At 48.2% G+C, this 26,688-nt stretch overlaps 1 protein-coding gene across 1 annotated transcript; it reads left to right on the top strand.

The window, feature by feature from the left end:
- Positions 1-15,693: 15,693 nt before the first annotated feature.
- On the top strand, positions 15,694-24,742 carry LOC119098373 (cuticle protein 7-like; the record flags this gene model as incomplete). Its single annotated transcript, XM_037221292.1, has 2 exons — positions 15,694-15,960; positions 24,590-24,742. Coding segments are annotated over 2 exons (420 nt in total), but the record flags the coding sequence as incomplete, so codon positions are not given.
- Positions 24,743-26,688: the final 1,946 nt, after the last annotated feature.

The raw sequence follows: 26,688 nt of genomic DNA, 5'->3' as shown, positions 1-26,688 counted from the left end.
CCCTTGCATGTTCGAATGAAGCGTGATGCGTGATGCCTATTTGCTTTAATTCGTTTGCATGCACACGTATGTCCGGGTATTCTAATTCTTAGGTAGGCACTGTACTGTACTGGTACACTGGTAATGGCTGGCAATTGCTCGTTTTTTAATCCCCTGAGTGTTGGTTTCCACTAAAAACTGTGGGTTTCTCTTAAAAAAACAAAACCTGAAAAATCGAGGAGGATCACCGGCAGGCAATTTTGAATTCACTTCTGCTATTGTTCCGATAGAGGCATGTTGCCGAAATATCAACCTAACTACGCCTTTATTCTCCTAGTTCTTCCAAGGAATAAGGCTAATATTACTGTCGTATCTATGTAACTCATGTTCCTCGCTAATGCACTGAAAAACTGACGACAGAAGTCATTGTCCTTGGAAAGCCTTATATCATTTAAAGTACACGAAATAACCTCAATGTCTTTGTGTGACCATATTTGGTCTCTTTATGTGCACGTATGCCCACAACATTACTACAAATGAGACCACAATATTATTTTTGTGCAAAATTCGAATTCTTGGACATTCTTGATAATTCTTGAATACTTTACTTGATCTCTTTATGCATTGCTGCGATAGTACAATATAGTTTTGTCCAAAATTCGAATTCTGGGCTCAACAATATCTAGAAAAACTGCATGTTGTGAGCTCAACATTTATTTTGCAGAAGGCATCCATGAAGGAAAGGCATGACCTGGATTGAGGCCATGTGCTCTCTGGTCATTTGGTGGTTGTGCATGTGAGTTTGTACTCTTTGCTCATATACAAACACCGAAACTACACAAATATGCGCACAAATATGTCTACTGCGAAAAAAAATTCACCTGACCTCAAGTTAGTCACCTCACCCGTTTCCATAATCCTAAAACATTCAAACGGTTGGTGCTATTGTGTTCCAGTGCATTAGCAGGTTTAAGGAATGGTGAGTGACGCACGAAAACGTTGTGTGTGATCCATTTTCGTTTAAAAGTTGACCTCTTTGATATTACCTAGATCATAGGTTCTAGCACATGGAAACATTAAGCTCGCACGTGCGACAATTTACCGACTGTCAAATGAAAACCAAATAGGTACAGCGATTTTCCTGCTGCTGCAAGCGCTCATTTTTGAGCGTCGCTAGACAAATCTTAGGGGAAGCCAACTTGCCCTGCCGCGGCGTGTGTTAGAGTCACATAGTACGCGGGAAGAGGACACGAGCGAACAGACGACAGAACTCACTGACTTTGGGAAACATAATATGGTTTTGAGTGAACGAAATGACCTCACTGTTCTTACGTGACTCAATTTCATCTCATTATGCATTAGAATGATGCCAGAATTTGTTGTGTGGAATATTGGAATTTTGCGTCCAACATTGCCTAACAAAAGTGTATTTTGAGATCGACATGTGTCTTGCAGAAGGCAACCCCACAGAAATGGCATGATTTTGCCTGAGGTTATGTACTCTCTGGTCATATGATGATTATGCATGTAAGTTCGCACTCTCTTGTTCATATGCAAACACCAAAACTACACAAATATGTGTACAAATATGCATTAAGTACGAGAAAACAAAAAACATTGACCCGACCTTAAGTCACTGACCTCTTCCGTTCCCCCAAGTATGTAACATACAGACTGTAAGCACAGTGATGTTCTATTGCAATAACATTTTGAAGTGAGGACAAATAACCTCCAAAAACGTTATGTGTGGTTAATATTTTTTGGAAGTTGACCTCCTTCTTATGAATTAAATTATTAGGCTTAGCAGATTGAAACCTTAAATTCGCACTCGTAAAAATTTACACAATGTCGAAAGAAGAGCTGAACAAATATCACAATTTTGTTGCTGCTGCTAGCGCTCATTTCTGAGCCGTGCTAGAAAAATCGTTGATGGCAGTCAACTTTCCCTGGCCGGGCCTGGGTTAAGGTGACTTAGTATGCGGGGAGAGGTTACGAGTCTCTGACAGACGGCAGTTTAAGCCGGCTGCATACAGTGCTGTTCCCTACGTCTGTTTCGTGACTGAGCATTCAAAATGCTAGCCCTCCAACCGTTTTCCTCGCCTGCACCGAAACCTTCCGTGGCCCCAAGCGTTTCTTGAAAATCACAGCCGTGCACGTGAAGGCAGGCAGCCGTGACCGAGGCTAGTATTTTACCGGAATGGCGAATAAGCGTGTGTTAACAGATATTGTTGTGAGCAGCAGCTTGTCAGCGCCTTTTGTTGTCTGCAATCAAGGAAAATGGAGTGAACGGTTCTTGTTCCGTCAAGTTGCGTAGCCTTTACCGGACTAGGAGCCTCAAAGCCACCGGAAGTTTTTTATGACACATTGAAACCCACTGAGCCCATGTAACCCAACATTTTAGCGGCCCGGTTTTTAACATCTCTGGATATTCTGGTGTCCTCTGCTTCACATCCGAACCGAACCATCTTGAACTGAAGCCAGCTAGCTTGGTCTACGCACAAAAGTCATGACCGGTTTCGGCCGGTTTCACATAGTGCATGGTGCAACCACTACCAACTTACATCATCGCTGGTTCGGTTTTCAAGGCCAAACGTTACCGCATTCCACATGTAAAAGTAGGCATAGTTCTGAAGACAAAAGGGTTCTGAATTTATCAAGTTACACCCGCCTGGGTACCTGGGTAGCCAAGCTTTAACACGAGCCCGAGTGGCCGGCCAGATACCCTTCGCTCGGGTGGGGGGTCAATTTGACCCCCCTAAGATCTCGAGAACTAAGAAAGCCGCCAAATTTGCAGGGTACGTTGACCTGTACGTGAATTCACTCAGGTCAAAGTTTAAGGTCACTAGGTCATGATCTTTGGGTCAAATAAGATCAAACAATGTAATTTCAGGCTGGTCTCCGAATTGCCCGCAGGACCTAGATAACTGTTTCTAAGCAAAAGGTCACCAGATCATTTGAGGTCAATGACTGCTTGACCTTTTGAAGGTCATGGTGACAAAAATGGTACAAGACCGCCCTGAGTTTTGCATTTGAATAAGCGATAAAGATTACGCTAGGCAGCATGTTCCTTAAAAATGTCGACCTCGGTCATGTTATGTCAATGACTTATTCTGACCTCTAAGAAGTCAATGGAAGATGTGTGATGCGGTTCCTGCCATCAATGAGCTCAAAAGCACCGGGAACTACCCCGTACAGCAACCCCTAGAACGATAAAACAGGTTGGTTTGGCCTTGGTCTGACCTTCATACCTGAACTGAGGTCAACATAATGTGTTCATTTAATGCTTGTGTTGCCTAATAAAGCATCTCAAAGACGTATAGCTTCGTCAAACACTCGGTTGTTGCATCAGATTGAACGATTCCCTAGGAACTGACTTCGCCGAAACCATGGCCTGACGTTGACCTGCCAGTGACCTCACAAGGAACATCTAAATGTTTCACACCAAATGGTCCGATATTCAATTGTCAACAGCTATGCCAAATTTGGCGCGGCTATGCCGCGCCGTTCGGAAACCATTCTGGAAAAACCTTTGAGGGTACAATTTGACCCCCCCCCCCCAGACCGCGTGTTGACATACGCTCGGTTGGTCAGTTTGACCTCGCCCCCCGAAGGTTTTTCCGGAATGACATTTCAGTGGTGCGGTATAGCCGAGCCAAATTTTGCATAGCTGTAGACAATTTAATAGCGGATGGTTTGGTATCAAAATTGGGATGCACCTGGTAAGGTCATTGACCTATGGCAGTTCGAAGCCGGGCCATGAATTTAGCGACGACAATCTCTAGGGCATCCTTCAATCTGATGTCACAACGGAGTGTTAGGCAGAGCCATGCATTCCTGAGCAAGTTTCATAGGCAACACAACAACTGAATAAACAAATTTGATTGACCTAGGGTCAGGAATGAAGGTCAGACCAAGGACAGTACCAACCAGTTCTATTACTCAGAGCTTGCCATATGGGATAGCATCAGATACTCATTTCGACTACGAGTCGGGCTCCAGGTTCGCCGCCAAAGAGAACAGCGACGACCAGCAGACGTCCGGCTACTGCACGGTGGCCCTGCCCGACGGCTGCGTCCAGACGGTCCAGTACACGGTTGACGACTACGCTGGCTACAACGCTGAAGTCACGTACGAGGGTGAGGCCCAGTATCCCGAGGAGCCCGAGTACAAGGCTGCCCCGCTCCCGTCTACAAGGCTGCTCCCGTCTACAAGCCCGCTCCCGTGTACCAGGAGCCCGAGCAGGAGCCCATCTACGCCTACCGTCTCTAGAAGTACATCAACTAAGCGCTGCGCTTTATAATATTACTCTGCTTGTTTTGGAATGTATTTATTTTGTAACTGGCTTAAAGGTTCCGCTCTTCAATGCTGTGAAACATCAAATATATTGGCAATGCAAACAATTAATCTTGTTGTGATTCTTTATTGCACCAAACATCAGTCATCTTCGGGAAGCGAGCAAAATATTTCTAAAACATGTGTGATACGGTAAAAATTTCTACCGACAGGAGTTTTACGAAATTGTCTACTGCTGGTACTTATATTCAAAATAAGTGGTACTCCGCAAAAGTCACACTTTCAAACTTTTTACCCGTAATTATTTGCATTGTAAAATGTCATACAATCGTAACCTATACTGAAAGACGGTGTTCCACAATTCCATTGGGTTTTGAAGTGGAATAGTCACCTTAAAGGCCTTTCGGCACAGTTCTATAGGTCCGCAAAAATGGAGATAGTATTTCAGGGAGGGTATTTTAAGTTGACATTAGTATGCATGATGTGACAATTAGGTCATTCAAATCCTTCCAGTCCAAAAGCCATCCAGCGATCAAGGCCGAGAAAGATATAATGGTCAAGTGGTTCATATTTGGCGTTCGTGAGCACGATTCCAAGACATAACGGCCATCAACTGGCTCTCTCAATGTTGTGCAAGATATGATAACGTCATCAAACGATGACGTATTGGGGAGCACATTTACTTCAATGTGAAACTGTTTTATCTAGAGCAGCTTCTCCACGGCAAAGCATGTCAATAGTTGTAAGTGAGCCCTTTTCATGATGCGTTATGCTCGTTCGAACATCTTCAAATGTGGAGCATTACCTTCGGACCTTTTTCTCTAAACGCCTATGCGCTGCATTACAGGGGTAAAAAAGTATATTTTCTGTCGCGGACGAAATTTCCACCGTGTTAACTGTCACCTTGAGCTCCTTCTTTCAGAAACTGTTACAATATATCTGTAACTGTCATAAACAAAGACAACTTGAATGCAGTGTGGCATAACTGTTAAAAAATTTCGCCTTGGGAGTCCATGTGCACATAGGTATCATTTCCTGTCCATCAAGCACTGAATGATGGTTGAGACTAAATTAATAAGATTATCAGATAAAGGCATACGTAACCTAACCAGCATAGAAGCGTGTAGTTTCGTATTCAGTTGGTTGGGGAGGTGGAGGATTGTGCCTCCTAACCAGAAGTGTAGTTTCCCATGTTAAGCTATCATTTTTATCCATTATTTTTTCATTGATCCTAATTCTTTGGGATTCAGCCTCCAAAACTAATTTGAGAAACTACATCCCTGTTCCCAGGTGCGAAAAGAAGGTGCGTCAAATCTCGAGAGAAAACTGTTTCAAGAGCATTTCGGAAGCAAGTTCAAACATTTTTCCTGCGACCCCCCCCCCCCCCCCCCCCTCCCCCGTAGCTCCCTCCCTCCGCACTAAGTATTTTGCAGAACCGCATGCATTCCTGTAGCTCTACATTAACCTATAGCATGGTTCCGCAAGCATCTCAAAATAATACATATTTTGGTTTTGTGACATTGAAGTACGATCAGCTGGAATCGTTGGCATCCTTCACCATCTCCGCGTAATCATTGCCGGTGCAGAAGTCGCACTTTCTATCATGATCCCAATTATTTGGAGCAAAACCCATGCAATATTGCTATCAACGGATGCAAACTACAAGTATTAATATTTTCAGCACCTTCATTTAGCTTTATATCCAATATGATAACACTTAAAACCTTTTACCTCACGCCTGCCCACCAATCACCACGCGAAGTCTTAGGTGCAACGTGCAATGTGAGAGGACTACATCAGCGATGCTCGGCTTCTTACCTCAAGGCTGCTGTTCCTCTTAGCAGCAGGATGCGGCGGATAAATTCTTGTGTCATATGTCTCTCCAACATCCTTCGTTTATCTCTCAAGCTATAGCCCAGGTATCCACAAACAACAATCGGCCTAGATCGGTAGGGCTTTTTAACGCTATTACCTTAAAGCACCGATGATTAGCTACGTGATTCGAGCCAGTCAGCTTCTCACGATATGAACCAGTGTCCTAGAATTGCCGATTTTGGGTGCAAGGCAACACCTTATGAGGAGGAATTTTCACTCCTGTTCCACATATTTTATGTGAATTTTCACTCCCGCATGGTATTGTCTAATCGCACATGCCAAACCCCTATTTCTGAGGTTTTCAGATGTCATCCAAAACCGAGCTCGCTTGAAACCACCAAGCATAGACGAGGCTTCATACGGCCTGGACACCTATGGCTATGTCCCGCCTCACCTACATCTCAATCATGTCTATATATGCACAGAGCAAGGGCGCCAGGTACCTCCAAGTCCATGAACCCCAGCGACTCCAGCCGCTTGCACTCATTACGTTTGGTTTGTTTACAAAATCCTTCACAATCTGCAGCTGTGCGCCAAATGCAAGGTTTTCACGCATCCCCTATTTTTTCGTCTCACCACTACGCCACGAAAGCAGAGCCTGGCGCAAACACCAGCAAGGCCTGGTAGATAATTTTACGCCACTATTTCCTTTTCCCCGAGGAAACTTGACCACTAAATTGCATTACTCCCGAAATGCAGAAGTGAAGGATTCAAGAAATGTCTCCCAAATTAAATTTACAAGATGAATATCATCATTTGAGCACTTGTTTTAACCGATGTTAAGTCAAATCAGCTGATAACAAAATTTTGCCAGAAAAGTATCAGTCTTTATATTTGTTTAACTACTGTTATTTTTCTTGGTATCATACGAGTGTGATGCCACTTTATTCTTCCTTTGATTTGGATTGCCTTAGGCGGTACCATCTGTTGCTTAAAATGTTGACCAATTTCATTGCAAGATTCTCCAACTGCAAACTTGCATGTGTTTCACACATGAATTGGATTTGTTCGCCCGCCGCCCAAACATGTTTGATATGCACCCAAGAGCGAACGATTCACAGGGAATGAAGGAGATAATTTGGAGCACGGGACTTATTTTTACCGCCATTTTTGCCCTGTTAACGCCTCGTTTAACCGTTTTCTTGGTTCATGGCGGTGCTAAATAATGATAAATCCAAGCCTTTCGAGTGTCTGACTCACCAGGCTACCTGGCAAGCCATAAGCATTAGAATAAATGCTGCTATACAGAGCCTTGGGACAGACCTGACGCAACTAATACAGAAGTGTTTGATGGCGAAATTCTGCCCTCTGGAGATGTTTATCATGCAAACCTCTCACTTGGTTCGCATTTTAATCTCGAAGGTTGGTGGGCATGATTGATATTTATATTTGGAGAGTGAGTCTGATGACTCTGTCAGCCAGCAGACCATACAAAAGGTACTGACTTTTTGTTTTGGGGGGAGTGGGAAGAAGGCTGACTGCTTTATGGCTGGCTGCTTTATCCCTCATGGCTGCTTTAACCGGATGTTTTATACAGTTTTCATGATTTGCTGACCGGCAAATGACTGTACTGTATACATGAGCTATATTTTAAACACAGAGATACTCTAAGCTGCATATCAATTATCATATGAGTTAAATATTGGTATGTAACAAATAGTCAGTCCACCCCATTTAAAATGTGAAGCCAACATTGCAAACTTTGTCATTAAATATGAATGAACAACCCCAAGTGCATTTGCTGCAGTTGAAAAGGCAAACAACAGTACTGACATGGTCATCTAAAAGTTATTTTATTTTTGGAGAAGAGAAATTGTTTTGTGGATCATACCCATTATTGCCCTTGACATAGGTTAACTATGACAGTCAAAATAGGTTGTTCAAAGTGATTTAAAGTGTTTTGATTTGTGTGTTGTCAGCTTTGTCTGATGTCAACAAGCATACACAAATTAACTGAGTAAAAATGCAAATTGAAACCGGCCAAAAATTAGCCATATCATATTTTTATCACAAGTGCTGCTGTCAACAGATAGGTGAGTTGAGATGATGCGCAACATATGGGCTACTCTAAGTTAGGTTAAGTTGGTTAAGTGCATGGCAAGTGGCAATAGACGTTGTACAAGAATCAGTAACTCACAACTGCTGCTGTGATACAAACAGGTTAGAAAGGATGAGATGAAGTAAGGCCTCTTTACGTTAGGCATAGTTAGGCTACTTTCATGGCACAAGCATTGGTATTTTGTAAGAAACAGTGACAAAATGTTTGTTTTCCCTGACCCCATCTTAACAAAAGTCAGAGGTATGTCTATTGCGTTTGACTTGGTGATGGGCTGATGCGTGGGAGTCCAAGGTTTTTCGTTTGAGTGTTTTATGCTTGTTGAATTTTCTGTTATTTGTTATTAAATTCCTTTGATTTGTTTTGTGTTGAAGTGCTGTTGAAGGGAAGTGCAAAGTATAGCATCAAATTATTGGTGTTAATGATCGTCTATGCGCATTACGCTGGCATGAAATTACTATGCTTTAATGTATTCTGTTTCACTTTAACAGCTTAAGATGTTAAAGACCAAAAAGTGTTGTCAGGTTTATGAGAATACGTCCATGCCAACTTGAAATGGATGTCTCTGTTTGCTGAAGAATCAGTCATGAGCTTATAAGTTCCATCTTTTGTAAATGGATTTTTTCACTCCCGCACGGTCTTTTTACGATGGAATTTTTCACTCCCACCCTAGTTCAAAAGTATTTCTTGTTCCCTGATATGAACACAACTAACAGGTGCCCACAGGCTTGCACTGAATCGAACGCATTACCGTCTGGCGAGCACTCTAGCCCAAGCTCGAGCACATATGTCTCCTTTGGCACGACGCTTTAAAACGCTGCGTAGCAAACTGATCCAGTTCATCGCAAGATGCTGCGGCGGTGACGATTCTTATGACTAGTAATAAACCTAGTTATTTGGTATTTTATGCTGCTTGGTATGTGAAGAAAACATTTGCTGAAAAATCTGTGAAAAGTACTGATCTGAGGGGCACTGGAAGAGCACCTTGTCACCATTGAAGTGTGACATAAGCACTGATATAGTGTAGTTTGAAGTATGTTTTTGTCACCTGCTAAAAACAATTCTTATTAATGTGACTATGTTTGGCAGCATCCTACAGCCCAACTTGCTCATCCAGCGAAACGTCAGCGCTTCGACATGAACTTTACACATGCTCACGCTGCAAGCGTTATCGAGTACAGACCAATACAAAGCCTTGAGTTTCGTTTAGCTCGGATGGTCTGTTGTAATATGGCCTGACCCGATATTATTTGTTTTCCTTTTCGCAATGTCATCGCCAATCTCCTCGCAAAAGTGTCAGTTTTTGTTACTGGTTATATCCTGTATATCATGTCTTCACCCTTGTGGCGTTAGTCCCACGCAACAAAATTTATGGTTTAAAACCTCCAACTGTCATTTCTTCTGCTTCAAAAATGTACACGGTCCTCATTTATATGCGACGTTACTTACACGGTGCAATTTGTGGAACGGCATTGAAGAGGATGGAACGGAAACGAACGGAACTAGACGGGCGGAGCAGGGCTGGTCAGAGCAAGGCCGTTGAAAGCAAATGGCAAGTCCGTGCATGTAAGAGAACATGTCAGATAAAGCAGGAGAGGGCCAGTATCGAAAAGAGCTGGAAAAGACCGGCCCGTTCTTGTTTTGCGCCCAATCATTTCGCCTCCTCTGAAGTCTGTTCCTGCCCCTCCGTTGATGTCCCAAGGAATCTTCCCCCAGTACGTAGCAAATCGGTCCTAATCTTGGCCGTCCCCTATTCTTCGTCAAACGTTATCCTGTGGCATATTCCGCCGCTGTCCTGCGTAGTTCTTGTTCCCGCTCTGCCGTCTGTCCTGCCCTGCCACAGGCTTCGCCCGGTCCGATGTCCCGCCCTGTGGACGAACATGTGCTGTGGTGTGCTGTGCGGGCCCACTTTGCTCTGTGTTGTCATCTTCCCCGTCCTAAGGTGCAGCGGAGGGTAGAGACCTCTGTGATGTTTTGCGAACTCTGCCTTTCTATCGCTACCCGGATCTTTGTCCTCATTTTGTTTCCGGTCATCTTTCCTGTCCTTTGTCCAATCTTCGCGCTGTCTTCTGTGCAATCCTGTGGTCCGTCCCCTCATTTGTTGATTGTTTGTTTGGGGGGGGGGGAGAGGGCACCGACTGCTGAGGTTATATTACGCCTCAGTCTGCCCTCACTTCCATCTCCTGTCCCGTCATCCGTTATTACGCCTTGCCCTGTCCTTGATCCTACCCCAGCCTTGCCCTCTGTGATGCCTTCGGTCATGTCCTCTATCTCGTTTTGATTTATTATTCTCTGCTGACCTCTCACCTCGGTACTTTAATACTGGGAAACGTACATGTGCTGCTCTGTCCCGTTGCATCTTGGAAAAATTACACCAAGATGTTTTTGCAGGAGAAGTTATAACCGGTAAGGGTTTTTAAGAAAAAAATTTTGCCGTGTGGCAATAATGCCGTATATAAGCATTGTCAGGGGAGGTAATTTAAAAAAGAATTAGCCATTATACTATATTTTGCATACACGTAATGATCGGTGCATTGTTTAAGTATGGGTTTCGTGGTGTGGCAATAACGTAGCGTAAAATTACTGCTGGCGGAGGTAAAATGGTGCAGAAAAGTCGCTACCAGTTTGGCAATACAATTTATATGGGAGGGTATTTTTAGAGTAATTATTTTGATTATATATATATATACATATACAAACACACAACCTTAGTGCTACACACACACATACATGTATATATATATATATATATATATATATATATATATATATATATATGTCCGTAGCACTTAGGATGTGGATTCGTGTTTTGTAGAAGAAGTAATGTTGCAGCTAAATGAAGAACGAAAAATATTTTTTCCATTAGAAAAAATGCTGCATGAAACTAAGACCGTCGCAGTTAAGTCACTCGCAGTATTTGCAGTAGTACTAACGTTCTGACAACAACGAATGAGCTGAACGTTGAAACAAAGAAAAAAGATTGATAGCCAGGTCCCCATAGAAGACCATCAAGAGTTCAACCCATTCACCAAAAACCCAAACAATAAAAAAACAAAAAACAATAAGAAACTGATGTTGGGGCCATCGAGTAGAGGGCATGGTTTATAGGCAGATCCAGGACCCACCGTTCCCTAAAAACAATCGCAACTAAATTTGACACTGCGCAACGAAATGTGCAGGAGTTGTCTGACTTGCCAAGAGTAGATGACGTCAGCTGAATAAGTGGCCTTATCGCAGCTAAAGAGCTCTGCCCCCGGCCCAGACTTCAGCCAGAGACGAACAATCGGAATCAATAACATATGACATCGCCGCTGACGTCATAGATCACCAATCATACCGCACCTGCACCAGTTTCTTCGAGAGAACGGAAACCGCATTTTCGAGGCCAAATAGTACACGTTATACGCATCTCGACATAGGCTCCACGAACCCGTCGTCACAATCCTCGACTTTACCAAACAACACTCAAACACCAGCGTCATAACGCTCAGACACTGCTACCAGGCGCGGCTGGAGATGACAACTGAGCCCGAGCGGCCCGTGCGCGTTCAGGTTGGCCAGGAAGGGAGGCTGTTACAACTACAGCGCGGGCATGGCAGGCGCTGCTAGAAACGTCGCCGAGGGCAGGTACGCGGCCAAGTACGTCATCGCAGCACGACCTATCATGATACCGACACATTCAGAGTCGAGCCGCATCTCCAGTACCTTGTATACGAATGCCATCCATGCACTGCAACCCCCCCGCCCACTAAACGACCAAATTTAAATCAATCAACATTACTGTCACCTTGATACTTATCACTTCCAGCATTACAACAGGTGGCCAATTCCGTCCGTCCGCCCCCGCCCTCTGGTCCGCCTACAGACGTGACCCACGACGCATCACGCGCTGCTACAAACATTGTTTAAGCCCCCTGATCCTCATACCGCTCCTGATATCGCTGTCGTGTTTCTTTGGCATCAGTCATGTCCGGTCTGAATAAGTCCTGCTGGTTGCGCAGCGGCCGACCGACGAAGAGGTCAGTCGACGACCGTGTAACGATGGCGTGAGGCGTGCCCCGACACTGGAACAGAAGCCGGGCCATCTTCACAGGTCCTAAATAAACGCGATACTGGTGTTGAAGCGTACGCACAAAGCGCTTAGCTAGGTCATCGCTTTTCGGCGACAGCGGAGATGATATCATATCCCAATGCCATTTCATGCACAACTAGTCTTAAGCGCGAGGACAAGTAAAGCACCTTACATTGTCATAACACAAAATATGCGGCAAGTTCCATGTCGCAAGGGAACCCCGGACCATATGAAGCGTGACTGTTGTGGTAGATGCGACCGGTGGTTCAGGGTGTTTCGAGTAAGTACCAACTATGATCAAGCACACGACCCCCCCTCCCCCCCCCCCATTAGACAGCAATAATAAATGTTAACGCAGCCTAATGAACCTGCTGACCATTCCCATGGATGTGTAGGAGCCTTCAGAGCACGGGTGCCGACTTGTACTCCTTTGTGAGGACCCTACCCCCTCCCCCCTCCATGTTTGTGGCTGGAATACTACAAAAAAGTGGGTAAACGACGATCATAGGGCAATGATTACCTTCTTTGATCTCTCTGCGTAGTGGCGTCTCGTACCACTCTCATAATAAAGAGTCGTGGCTGCTCCCACCGCAAAATACAAGTCGTGTCACCTGAGCGGGTAAACAATGCAATAAACTTCACATGCCTCTCGCCATAGGACACGCAATGGTTTGTGGAGCTAAAGTGAAAAGCTCTTGAATATGGGGATTGCCTAAGCCCTTCATGTGTTACCCCGTCCCCGTCCCACACAACCAAATGCGTACCGCCTCCCATGACCGCCATAGAAAAGCGCCATCGGCGCCCTAAGGTGGCCTCTAAAAGGGCATCTTCACGTGCCGATCAGAAGAGACATGTGTGTCTAGTACCTGCTCCCTGGATCCATTCTTGCATTGACTTCTATACTGTTTAAGTTGAATACTTTTGTGAATTATACAAATAATCAAGCCATCCATTGCGTTTGATCAAAATAAAGTGGGCTAAATCTGGTGAGAAAAATTTGGGGAGGAAGTTGTCGGGCCCTCGTTTCGGCCCTCCCCCCTCACTAATGTACCAAAATGGACACCCCTGCTTTGAGCCTAATTCATCCTTTCGTCACCTTAAAGCTTATCCGTTGGCGGCCACCTTACATGCCACCAAGCAAATGCCATCGCACGACACTACCCTTGGTGGCCAGCATGTAACAACAGCAGGACCCTCCCACCACCCTGCGGCCGAATCACAAACCGGCCACCTCACACAAAACAACTTTTCTCACAGCTCAGTCCCTCTGTGCCCTGTTGTTAAGGCCGGTATTTCGGCGGAAAACTGACGCGTGCCCATAACCGCAATGTAATGATATCCAGAGGCCCCATTGCTTCGCGCGGAAATCGGCGCTCTTCACGGGTCAACTCATCTGATTCAGCTTCTTACTCGCATCTCTGCACACAGGCGTTCTTGATAGCCGTCTACAACACACTTATCTGAGACGTCACATGTTGGTATCTTAATGGTCGGAGCTTGGCGATGAAGAACTGGGAACAGGCTGCATCCCCAAATCATAAGGTATCAACCAGAAATCCTCTAAACGTGGCACGGCAGAAGTATTGGCTTCAACCAGCCATGAATATTTTCAATTAAACAATGTCGTGAGGGTGAACAGCTTAATAGTCTTATTAATATTAAGAACGCACATATGCACGGCTGTAGCATAGATCTCAACAGACCGCGTAGACGTGCCTCACGACTGAGAACGCGATGTGGTGCGCGGTGACAGGCCACTAGATACAGAGCGAACAGTCCGGTAGCACGCGTTGCTCTTCCCTGGTACCGTTGCGTTACTGAACAGTCAAAATACTTGTCCTCCATCTGTTGTCCTCGCTTGAACCGAAGACTTACGTTGCCCCACCGTTCCCGAACAATCACGATACCCGTGGGCCATGTTGGTATTTTATCAGAATGGTGGGTAAACATATGCTGCGTATACCACTGTAAATAGTCAACTGCTCGCGGATCTACATGATCCTCTGTAGCACAAAAGTGTTTCTAATGCGCCCTTTTGATATTTACACGGAAAAAGGACAAGAAAATGCATGAATTTTTCTCAATCGGCTATAAATAACCCACTGCATGTTTGTTTTTTCAGCTTTTAGTAGCCCAGTTTATGTAATTTTGCACACTCTATCGCCCGTTGGTTTATCTTCGAACCATTAAATCTTGCAACAAGCGTTATTGCATATCAGGCTTGGCCTGTAACGCCTGAATTGACACTTGACAGGATACCTCGTCTTAGAGGTTTATATCAACATTGGTTCAACGTGCAATCCTATACAACACTGCATTCCCCTGCAATAACCCACGCAGTTTTGAATACGGATTGCTCCAGTGTAGCAATCACACGCTTGGGGATTTAGGCCCATCAAAAGTGACTTGCACGGATGATAATGACGCAACACTGATCGGGTCATGCGGAAGTCGCTCTTAACTCCTTTCCGCGTGGCTATACCGTTCTTAGCTTTCTCGAGATCCCGTGATTCCTTGAGGTCACCTCGTCCGATAACGGTGAGATCAAAGCCATCTCGGTGAAAGCGAAAAACACCAGCCCGGCGAGTGCCATAGAGACGAGAAAAACCCTCACAAACCACAGCAAAGCCTGCTTGGAGTTTTGCGTTCCCGTGCTGTCTTAGTCCCTCCATATTTGTCCATGGACTTTGGTCTAGAATGCCAATCACTACCAACCAGTTCAAAACTGAAAACAAAAATATTTTAGTGTAATCTGTTTTTGTCATTGCTTCCCGCCCCTGTATCCCGTAAGGCAATGAATCTCTGCTATGGTGCAACCAAATTCGATGTACGAATGGTGGCACTCCACTTACACTCTAAAAGTTGGAGGCCTACCCAACCTTGCCGACTTGCTGCAGAATCTGGGTGTGTTATTTCATTCTAGCGAACGCGTGTTATTTAAGTGACCTGAGACATGGTGATGACAACATATTCCTAACAGCCGGTAAACAAACGGCGAGGTGTGCCTGTGACCTGGCCCGTAGCCCAAATGTGGTAGACCTCTCCCACAGGACTCTGGCCCCGCCCACGTGTGAGTCCTCGAGCATCCCAGTTTCTCTCTGAGCCCGAGGGGATTGTTTCCGAGAAAACTCGAACAGAAGACAGCCAGCAGCCCCAAATCTCCAAGGTCATGCGCCGCTCCAAACCCGTATAAAAAAGAAGGTGTTGGACGTCTCGGCATCAGTTAACAGCTGACCATCCAGTCGCACACACACCACCCTCCGCCAGAATGAAGGTCTTCATTGTTGCCGCCCTCCTGGCCGTCGCTGCCGCCAGCGACGCCCCGTCTGCCTACCGGGCTCCGTCTGCCTACCACGCCCCCACCGCCTACCACGCCCCCGCTGCCTACAAGGAGCCCGAATTCGAGCCCTCGCCGTACGCCTTCGACTACTCGGTCAACGACTACGAGTCGGGCTCCAAGTTCGCCGCCAACGAGAACAGCGACGGCAAGCAGACGTCCGGCTACTACACGGTGGCCCTGCCCGACGGCCGCGTCCAGACGGTCAAGTACACGGTCGACGACTACGCTGGCTACAACGCTGAGGTCACGTACGAGGGCGAGGCCCAGTATCCCGAGGAGCTCGAGTACAAGGCCGCCCCTGCTCCCGTCTACAAGGCTGCTCCCGTCTACAAGCCCGCTCCCGTGTACCAGGAGCCCGAGCAGGAGCCCATCTACGCCTACCGTCCCGTCCAGAAGTACAGCAACTAAGATCTGAGTTTTATGATATCATTCTGTTTTGAGATATATTTATCGAGTGACTGGTTTAAAGGCACCATTGCTCGATGTTGTGGAACACTAAATACATTGACAATGTAAAAATTTTAATCTTGTTCTGTTTGTGTGTTGCACCAAACAACAGCCATTTTCAAGTCGCGAACAAACGGCGTCCATGACATTTGTGGTGAGGTAAAAATCCCTACTGATATGAGTGCTTAGACATATACGCCCACTGCCAGTACGTATGGACGACAATGATGCTACTCCGCAAAACTCAGACTTCAAGAATTAACATCCGCAATTAGTTCCCTTGGAGAAAGCCATAAATCGTTACCTATAGTTGAAGAGACGGTTCCACATTTGCATAAAATTTTGAAGAGGAATAGCCATTTTGAAGACCTTTTCGTGCAGTTTACAGCCTTGTTCCTCTTCAACACTAAGCTCTTCTAGTTTCTGGGCTATGGATTCGCAAAAATGATGAGAGTATTTCTGGGAGAGTATTTTAAGTTCACATGCGCATCCAAAACGTGACAATAACGCCATTCAAATACTGTCATTCTACAAGCTTTGCAGCAATCAAGGCCGAGAGAGATATAATGATCGAATGGTTCATATTTGGCGCCCGTGAGTACGATTCCAAGACATCAAGGCCACCAATTAGCTCTATCGATGTTGTGCAATATAGGATGACATAACCAAACCATGGCGTATTGAGGACACTTGCTAAAAAGAGGAGTTGTGTTATCTACAGCAGAAGAATATCACCTTGAACACTTCTTCTGCAAATGCCTATGCGCACCATTTGTGCCACGCGACAAAATGTATGTTTCCGAAACCTACAACCGTCATTTCTTTTACGGCAAAAATGTGCACGGTCTTTATTTATGTGGGACGTTTCTTACAGTATGGATTCGGCTTCTTCCGCCTCAGTACGGCGGTCGCAAAATCCGATATCTCGGTTTGTTTGCAATGTTTGCCGCGATCCTGAGTGACAGAGAGCACTGCAAGTGTGCAGGAACCGGGCCATTGATGTACGGAATCTAGTGAGCAACTTCTGACGCCGTGGCTTTTACCTCCGTGGCTCATATCAGTGAACTGTTTTTGCCGCTGCCATCTCGATGCCCTCAATCGCCATATGCCCGGCGTCACGACTGGGGTCTGCGTCCTCTACCGCATCAAGAAGAGGTATAACGATGGGGTTCCACCAATCAGCGCGTCCGCCCACAGTCTACTTCTTTCTACCACAGTTGCTGGCAGGTCAAGGCCAACGGCTACAGCCGGTCTGGCTGCTGCACAGAGGCGGCGCCAGGCCCTGGAGCAGCGGGGCGGCCGTGTCGTGCATGGAGTGCATTCATTCCAGGTGCCGCACAGCGGCGGAGGAGAAGCGGACGTCTCAAACTGGACGAGGGAGACGATGGGGCACCTGCCCCGAACAGCGCATGCAGCAGCGACGACATTGCATCGACAGTGGCGCGGACTGACGGTGTCGCAGTACGATTTCACCGCCACTTGGACGCCACCTCTGCCTGGCATACGGCCGCGCCCTCATGCAAGTGCTGCTCACGCCTTCTGAGCGTGCCCGTGGCACCGCCGGTAGGCAGAGGCGGGGTGACGTAACCCGACCCACTGCAGCGCCCGTCGTCCAGCTTAAGATCAGGCTTGAACGTCCGTTCTCTAAACAGCAACTTTGATAAAATTAGCATGCTCCTGGTCCACCATAAACTGGACATGCTCTGCCTGTCAGAGACGTGGCTCACATCTCGAGTCTTGGGCGCGCTTCTGGTGCTTCCCGGCTATAGCATCCTCAGCCGCGACCGCGGTGCCCGACGAGGGGTGGCGTTGCTATCTTGCACCGTGCTGAAATACGGCTCAAGCAACTCGCCATGCCGGCAGACGGACCCCTGCGGATCTCAGCTTAATGGCAAGGCGGCCAGCCTACTACCGTGGGGATTATCTACCGCCCCTACCCCTCCCCCCCCCCCCCCCCCCCCCCACTAGCACTGTGACGCCTAGCCTGGAGCACCTACAGGATCAGCTCCCAGAATCCGTCGGCGCAAGCAAGCCCGCTTTTCTCCTCGGTAATGTGAACGTAAACGCGTTGTACACCAACTCGCCTCACATACTCCGCTACTCTGACATCACCAGCGAGCTGGTACAGCTGTTGGACAGCTCGACTTACCTTCACCCAACTCCATTTGCGCTGGATCACATTATCACCAACCAGCGTGACCGCACACCTGACGTCAACATCTTGCCTGACGTCATCAGCGATCATCAGCCTGTCGTGAGCGTACATCTGGGTCGTGTCCGGAGAAATCCGCAGTGGCCTGCTCTTCGCAGGTGGAAACGCACAGACTGGATTGTCATCTGTCTCAAACTTCTGCCATCTGACTGGAGCCGGGTGGGCGGCGCCACTGACTACAACGCGTGCCTGCGGTAATTCATGGCTGTGGAATGCTGCGATAAATCGCTGCTCCCTAGTTAAAAGAATACGTGCCTCCAAACGGAACAACCCCTGGTTGACCGACGACCTGGCCCCGCGAAAAGTCGTGTCCGAGCGAGAGAGCGCACAGGACACCTGGCTGTGTCTGCGCACGCCAGAGAGCAGGGCCGACCTTACGCAACTTCGCAATCAGGCCGAGAGCCGCCTTATTACAGCAAGGCGCGAGTTCCTTTGCGGCGAGATGGCGCGCGGTGACGGCCGCGGCTTCTGGCCTATCTTCAAGAGGCTTGCCATGGCAGCTTCGACGCCGGCTTGCACATCCCTGATACATTGTTTGGCTTCCTGGAAACTCTCGACTGCCGCGTGCCTTGGTGTCTGTCAGCACCTGTCTTCAGATCAGCTAAAAAGCGACAGCGAAAAAAGTAAAGTATCATTTTGTTCTCCAGCTTGTCTGCTCGTTGTAATTAGGCGCGGCGATGCTTCTTGTTCGGGACAGGAACAAAAAAGCAGGTAGATATGTTTGTGTTGCAGATATATTCAGATAGATATCAGATAGCAGATAAAGATATATACCTGGAAGACACAAGTCTGACCAAAATCTTACTGGGTACTGACATTCCAGAAAAAGGCTGTCTTCCATGGCAGAAGCTACAAGAAATTCAGGATTCTTTCCAAGCAACACCGGTCGTAGCAGCCTATGCAATGTTCAATGAACCAGCATTGAACTTGTTCAGACTTAAAATGAACTTTGCCGTTACCAGAAAAGGTACAATTTGAATGGGGTGAGGTGGGAGGGGGAGGGGGAAGGGTAGGAGGGGGGTCCTCCTCTTCCCTGCTTTTTTCGTGGTGGAGCACTGCGGAGTAGTTGTGCACGGAAAGACTGAATGTTAAAAGAGGTACCGCCTCTCCCCTCCCTCCCCACAACACTCACGCTCATTTCATCGTACATACATCTTTGTCAATGTATGGTGGTTTACACTGGGTGTTTTCAGATCAGGTGCTGGTAAACACCAGTTCAAGTGAAACGTGTCGAGTCCGGTTAACATTATATGTGGATTTTAAGATGGCGCCGGTGTCGGCCCGGTATCACTTTTCGAACGTTTGCAATACCTCTCCGTACGGTTTGCGTTAGCTCCTGTATCCATGTTTCCAGCCTCCATCTGAGCCCATTACCGTTCCCGATTCCCGCACGACTGCTGCTGATGATGGCGAAGGTGACGTTGACGAAGGACAACCTGCTGCATAAAGGATTGCTATGCTAGGTTAGTTAGAACAACATTTTGTTCCTATTGTTTTACGCTACTACCCATCAAAGTATTTTAGAGCGTTTTTGTTTTGGGCAGCCAAGTGTGGTAGTTTTTCTTCTCATTTGTTGTAAGTTACCGACGAAAAATGGTGCAGTCACCCCCCCCCCCCCCCGCCGCGAAGACGCAGTCTGCCTCGCGGGGGAACCCGTTGCCATAGCGGCGTGATCAACGCATCACGCCTGCGTTTCATGCACGCGATGTTCCATGGCAAGCCTCTGCGTCCTCTTTAAAGGTCGGTCCGTCTAGCGTAAAGAGGGAATGACATGACATAGTAGACTATTCGTGTCTGAGAACAGAACACCGGTTACAAAGCCCATCTCCGCCTCTCGCGCTCCATCCTGATGGTGGAGTTCATTTAAAACGAAAACCTACGCTATTAATTGCTGAAAACATAACGAAGCATGCGCATAACAGCATGCGTCAGGCCGTTTGGGAAGCGGGCCGAATCATAGCTTCAGAACCTGTTGGGGCATGACCTCTTTGCCCCCCCCCCCTTGGATTCCCCTTGCGTGGATGTGCGGTTATGCATGTGATGCATTCGCGCCCAAAGTTTCTGTTACCTTTGATACTACCGTGATGTGGCATCTACCTGGTACCACACTTAGTTTTGATAATTTCGCAGTTAATTTTCAGACCGTAATTTGAATTTTACTCTCAAGATCACGCATGTCAAGACCGGTTTATAGCCGGATCAGCTTGTGACGGTAGCCATAACCCACATGTGACCGACCAGAGCATCTGGACACTGACCCCGCCCATGTCCGCCACTCCCTGTTTTCGAAAACACTCACATAGGAGGCGTCCACCCGCTGTGATCTTACCAAGGCCATGGGTCGGTCCAGTTTGGTATAAAAGGGAAAGTGCTTTGCGTCTCGGCATCAGTCAACAGCTGGCCGTCCAGTCGCACACACACCACCCAACGCCAGAATGAAGGTCTTCATTGTTGCCGCCCTCCTGGCCGTCGCTTCCGCCAGCGACGCCCCGTCTGCCTACCGGGCTCCGTCTGCCTACCACGCCCCCACCGCCTACCACGCCCCCGCTGCCTACAAGGAGCCCGAATTCGAGCCCTCGCCGTACGCCTTCGACTACTCGGTCAACGACTACGAGTCGGGCTCCAAGTTCGCCGCCAACGAAAACAGCGACGGCAAGCAGACGTCCGGCTACTACACGGTGGCCCTGCCCGACGGCCGCGTCCAGACGGTCAAGTACACGGTCGACGACTACGCTGGCTACAACGCTGAGGTCACGTACGAGGGCGAGGCCCAGTATCCCGAGGAGCCCGAGTACAAGGCTGCCCCTGCTCCCGTCTACAAGGCTGCTCCCGTCTACAAGCCCGATCCCGTGTACCAGGAGCCCGAGCAGGAGCCCATCTACGCTTACCGTCCCGTCCAGAAGTACGGCAACTAAGATCTGCGCTTTGTGATATTGCTCTGCTTGTTTTGGAAAATATTTATTATGTAACTGGGTCACATGTTGGATCAGTTCCATGTCGTGCGAGGAGACGAATATATCTGCAACACAACCATATTTACCTGATTTTTTTGTTCCTGTCCCGAACAAGAAGCATCATCGTGCCTAATTACAACGAGCAGACAAGCTGGAGAACAAAATGATACTTTACTTTTTTCGCTGTCGCTTTTTAGTTGATCTGAAGACAGGTGCTGACAGACACCAAGGCACGCGGCAGTCGAGAGTTTCCAGGAAGGCAAACAATGTATCAGGGATGTGCAAGCCGGCGTCGAAGCTGCCATGGCGAGCCTCTTGAAGATGGCCAGAAGCCGCGGCCGTCACCGCGCGCTATCTCGTCGCAAAGGAACTCGCGACTTGCTGTAATAAGGCGGCTCTCGGCCTGATAGCGAAGTTGCGTAAGGTCGGCCCTGCTCTCTTGTGTGCGTAAACACAGCCAGGTGTCCTGTGCGCTCTCTCGCTCGGACACGACCTTTCGCGGGGCCAGGTCGTCGGTCAACCAGGGGTAGTGCGGTTTGGAGGCACGTACTCTTTTAAATGGGCAGCGGTGATTAATCGCAGCATTCCATGGTCATGCATTACCACAGGCACGCGTTGTATCCAGTGGCGCCGTCCACCCGGCTCCAGTCAGATGGCAGAAGTTTGAGCCAAGTGGCACACCAGGCTGTGCGTTTTCAGCTGCGAAGAGCACGCCACTGCGGGTTCCTCCAGACACGACCCAGATGTACGCTCACGACAGGTTTATGATCGCTGATGACGTCAGGCAAGATGTTGAGACATGTGTGTCCAGTGCCTCCTCCCTGGATACAGCCTTGCATTGACTTCTGTTCTGCTTAAGTTGAATGCTTTTATACATTATACAAAGAATAAAACCATCCATTGCGTTTAATCAAAATAAAGTGGACTAAACCCGGTGAGAAAAATTGGTGGGAGGTAAGTTGTTAGGCCTTCGGTTAGCCCCCCCCCCCCCCCCTCCCCGATAATTGACTAAAACTTACACCCCTGCTTGAGAGCCTAATGCATCCTTTCGTCACATCTAAAGCTTATCCGTTGGCGGCTACCGTACTTGCGACCAAGCAAACGCCATCGCACGACACTCCCCCTGGTGGCCAGCATGTAACAACCGCAGGACCCTCCCACCACCCTGCGGCCGAATCTCAAACGGGCCACCTCACGCAAGACAACTTTTCTCACAGCTCAGCCACTCTGTGCCCTGTTGTTAAGGCCGGTATTCCGACGACAAATTGACGCGTGTCAATAACCGCAATGCAATGATATCCAAAGGCTCCAATGCTGCGCGCGGAAATCGGCGCTCTTCCAGGATGAACTTATCTGATTCAACTTCTTACTCACATTTAAACACATAAGCGTTTTGATAATCGTCTACAACACACTTATCTGAGACGTCACATGTTGGTATCTTAGTGGTCTGAGGTTGGCGATGAAGAACTGGGAACAGGCTGCATCCCCAAATCATAAGGTATTAACCAGGAATCTTCTAAACGTGGCACGGCAGAAGAATTGGCTTCAACTAACCGTGCATGTTTTCAATTATACAATGTGGTGAGCGTGAACAGCTTAATATTATTGTCAATATTAAGAACGCCCATATGCACGGCTGTAGCATAGATCACAACAGACCGTGTAGACGTGCCTCACGACTGAGAACGCGATGTGGTGCGCGGCGACAGGCCACTAGATACGGAGCGAGCAGGTCGATAGCACGCGTTGCTCTTCCCTCTCACCGTCGTGTTACCGAACAGTCAAAATACTCGTCCTCCATCTGTTGTCCTCGCTTGAACCGAACCCTCACGTTGCCCCACCGTTCCCGAGCAATCACGACACCCGTGTGCCATGTTGGTATTTTATCGGAATGGTGGGTAAACATATGCTGCGTATACCAATGTAAATAGTCAACTGCTGGCGGATCTACATGATCCTCTGTAACACAAACGTGTTTCTAAGGCGCTCTTTTGATATTTACACGGGAAAAGGACAAGAAAATGCATGAATTTTTCTAAACCGGCTATAACCCACTGCATGGTTGTTTCAGCTTTCAGTAGCCCAGTTTATGTAATTTCGCACACTCTATAGCCCTTTGGTTTATCTTCGAACCATTAAATCTTGCAACGAGCGTTTTTGCATATCAGGCCTGGCCCGTAACGCCTGAACTAACACATGACAGGATAGCTCATCTTAGAGGTTTCGATCAACATTGGTTCAATGTGAAATCCTATACAACACTGCATTCCCCTGCAAAAACCCACGCAGTTCTGAATACGGATCGCTCCAGTGTAGTTACGGGCCAAGCGAAAAACACCAGCCCGGCGAGTGCCACAGAGACGAGAAAAACCCTTACAAACCACAGCAAAGCCTGCTTGGAGTTTTGCATTCCCGTGCTGTCTTAGTCCCTCCATATTTGTCCACGGACTTTGGTCTAGAATGCCAATCACTACCAACCAGTTCAAAACTGAAAACAAAAATATTTTAGTGTAATCTGTTTTTGTCTTTGCTTCCCTCCCCTGTACCCCGTAAGGCAATGAATCTCTGCTATGGTGCAACCAAATTCGATGTACGCATGGTGGCACTCCACTTACACTCTAAAAGTTAGAGGCCTACCCAACCTTGCCGACTTGTTGCAGAATCTGGGTGTGTTATTTCATTCTAGCGAACGCGTGTTATTTAAGTGACCTGAGACATGGTGATGACAACATATTCCCAACAGCCGGTAAACAAACGGCGAGGTGTGCCCGTAACCTGGCCCATAACCCAAATGTGGCAGACCTCTCCCACAGGACTCTGGCCCCGCCTACGCGTGAGTCCTCGAGCATCCCAGTTTCTCTCTGAGCCCGAGGGGATTGTTTCCGAGAAAACTCGAACAGAAGACAGCCAGCAGCCCCAAATCTCCAAGGTCATGCGCCGCTCCAAACCCGCATAAAAACGAAAGTGTTCGGCGTCTCGGCATCACTCAACAGCTGACCATCCAGTCGCACACACACCACCCACCGCCAGAATGAAGGTCTACATTGTTGCCGCCCTCCTGGCCGTCGCTGCCGCCAGCGACGCCCCGTCTGCCTACCGGGCTCCGTCTGCCTACCACGCCCCCACCGCCTACCACGCCCCCGCTGCCTACAAGGAGCCCGAGTTCGAGCCCTCGCCGTACGCCTTCGACTACTCGGTCAGCGACTACGAGTCGGGCTCCAAGTTCGCCGCCAATGAGAACAGCGACGGCAAGCAGACGTTCGGCTACTACACGGTGGCCCTGCCCGACGGCCGCGTCCAGACGGTCAAGTACACGGTCGACGACTACGCTGGTTACAACGCTGAGGTCACGTACGAGGGCGAGGCCCAGTATCCCGAGGAGCTCGAGTACAAGGCCGCCCCTGCTCCCGTCTACAAGGCCGCTCCCGTCCACAAGCCCGATCCCGTGTACCAGGAGCCCGAGCAGGAGCCCATCTACGCTTACCGTCCTGTCCGGAAGTACAGCAACTAAACTCTGTGCTTTTTGATATTACTCTGTTTTCAGATATATTTATTGAGTGACTGGTTTAAACGCACCATTGCTCGATGTTGTGGAACACTAAATACATTGACAATGTAAAAATTTTAATCTTGTTCTGTTTGTGTGTTGCACCAAACAACAGCCATTTTCAAGTCGCGAACAAACGGCGTCCATGACATTTGTGGTGAGGTAAAAATCCCTACTGATATGAGTGCTTAGACATATACGCCCACTGCCAGTACGTATGGACGACAATGATGCTACTCCGCAAAACTCAGACTTCAAGAATTAACATCCGCAATTAGTTCCCTTGGAGAAAGCCATAAATCGTTACCTATAGTTGAAGAGACGGTTCCACATTTGCATAAAATTTTGAAGAGGAATAGCCATTTTGAAGACCTTTTCGTGCAGTTTACAGCCTTGTTCCTCTTCAACACTAAGCTCTTCTAGTTTCTGGGCTATGGATTCGCAAAAATGATGAGAGTATTTCGGGGAGGGTATTTTAAGTTCACATGCGCATCCAAAACGTGACAATAACGCCATTCAAATGCTGCCATTCTACAAGCTTTGCAGCAATCAAGGCCGAGAAAGATATAATGGTCGAGTGGTTCATATTTGGCGCCCGTGAGTACGATTCCAAGACATCAAGGCCACCAATTAGCTCTATCGATGTTGTGCAATATAGGATGACGTAACCAAACCATGGCGTATTGAGGACACTTGCTAAAAAGAGGAGTTGTTATCTACAGCAGAAGAATATCACCTCGAGCACTTCTTCCGCAAATACCTGTGCGCGGCATTAGTGCCACGTGACAAAATTTATGTTTCCGAAACCTACGACCGTCATTTCTTTTATGGCAAAAATGTGCACGATCGTTATTTATATGGGACGTTTCTTACAATATGGATTCGGCTTCTTCCGCCTCAGTACGGCGGTCGCCAAATCCGATAGCTCGGTTTGTTTGCAATGTTTGCCGCGGCCCTGAGTGACAGAGAGAACGGCAAGTGTGCAGGAACCCGGCCATTGAGGTACGAAATCTAAGGAGCAGCTTCTGACGCCGCGGCTCTTACCTCCGTGGCTCATATCAGTGGGTTGTTTTTGCCGCTGCCATCTCGATGCCCTCAATCGCCATATGCCCGGCGTCACGACTCGGGTCTCAGCCCTCTACCGCATTGAGGAGAGGTATAACGATGGGGTTCCACCAATCAGCGTCCGCCCACAGTCTACTTCTTGCTACTACAGTCGCTGCCAGGTCAAGGCGAACGGCTACAGCCGGCCTGGCTGCTGCACAGAGGCGGCACCAGGCCCTGGAGCAGCGGGGCGGACGTGCCGTTCATGGAGTGCATCCATTTCAGATGCCGCACAGCGGCGGAGAAGAGGACGTCTCAGACTGGATGAGGGAGACGACGGGGCACCCGCGCCGGACAGCGCGTGCAGCAGCGACGACATCGCATCGACAGCGACGAGGACTGATGGCGTCGCAGTACGATTTCACCGCCACTTGGACGCCATCTCTGCCTAGCATACGGCCGCGCCCTCGTGCAAGTGCTGCCCACACCTCCTGGGCGTGCCCGTGGCACCGCCGGTAGGCAGAGGCGGGGTGACGTCACTCGACCCACTGCAGCGCCCGTCGCCCAGCTTGAGATCGGACTTGAACGTCCGTGCGCTAAACAGCAACTTTAATAAAATTAGCATGCCCCTGAGCCACCATAAACCGGACATGCTCTGCCTGTCAGAGACGTGGCTTACATCTCAAGTCTGGGCGCGTTTCTGGTGCTTCCCGGCTATAGCATCCTCAGACTCGACCGCGGTGCCGGACGAGGGGTGGCGCCGCTATCTTGCACCTTGCTGAAATACGGCTCAAGCAACTCGCCATGTCGGCAGACGGACCCCTATGGGTCTCGTCTTAATGGCAAGGCGGCCGGCCTACCATGGT

The sequence above is a fragment of the Pollicipes pollicipes genome, unplaced genomic scaffold (assembly GCF_011947565.3).
Source record: "Pollicipes pollicipes isolate AB1234 unplaced genomic scaffold, Ppol_2.1 Scaffold_4740;HRSCAF=5597_pilon_pilon_pilon, whole genome shotgun sequence".
Lineage (NCBI taxonomy): Eukaryota > Metazoa > Arthropoda > Thecostraca > Pollicipedomorpha > Pollicipedidae > Pollicipes > Pollicipes pollicipes.
The sequence above is the reverse complement of the archived record's forward strand: the minus strand, read 5'-3'. Positions and strand labels throughout refer to the sequence as shown.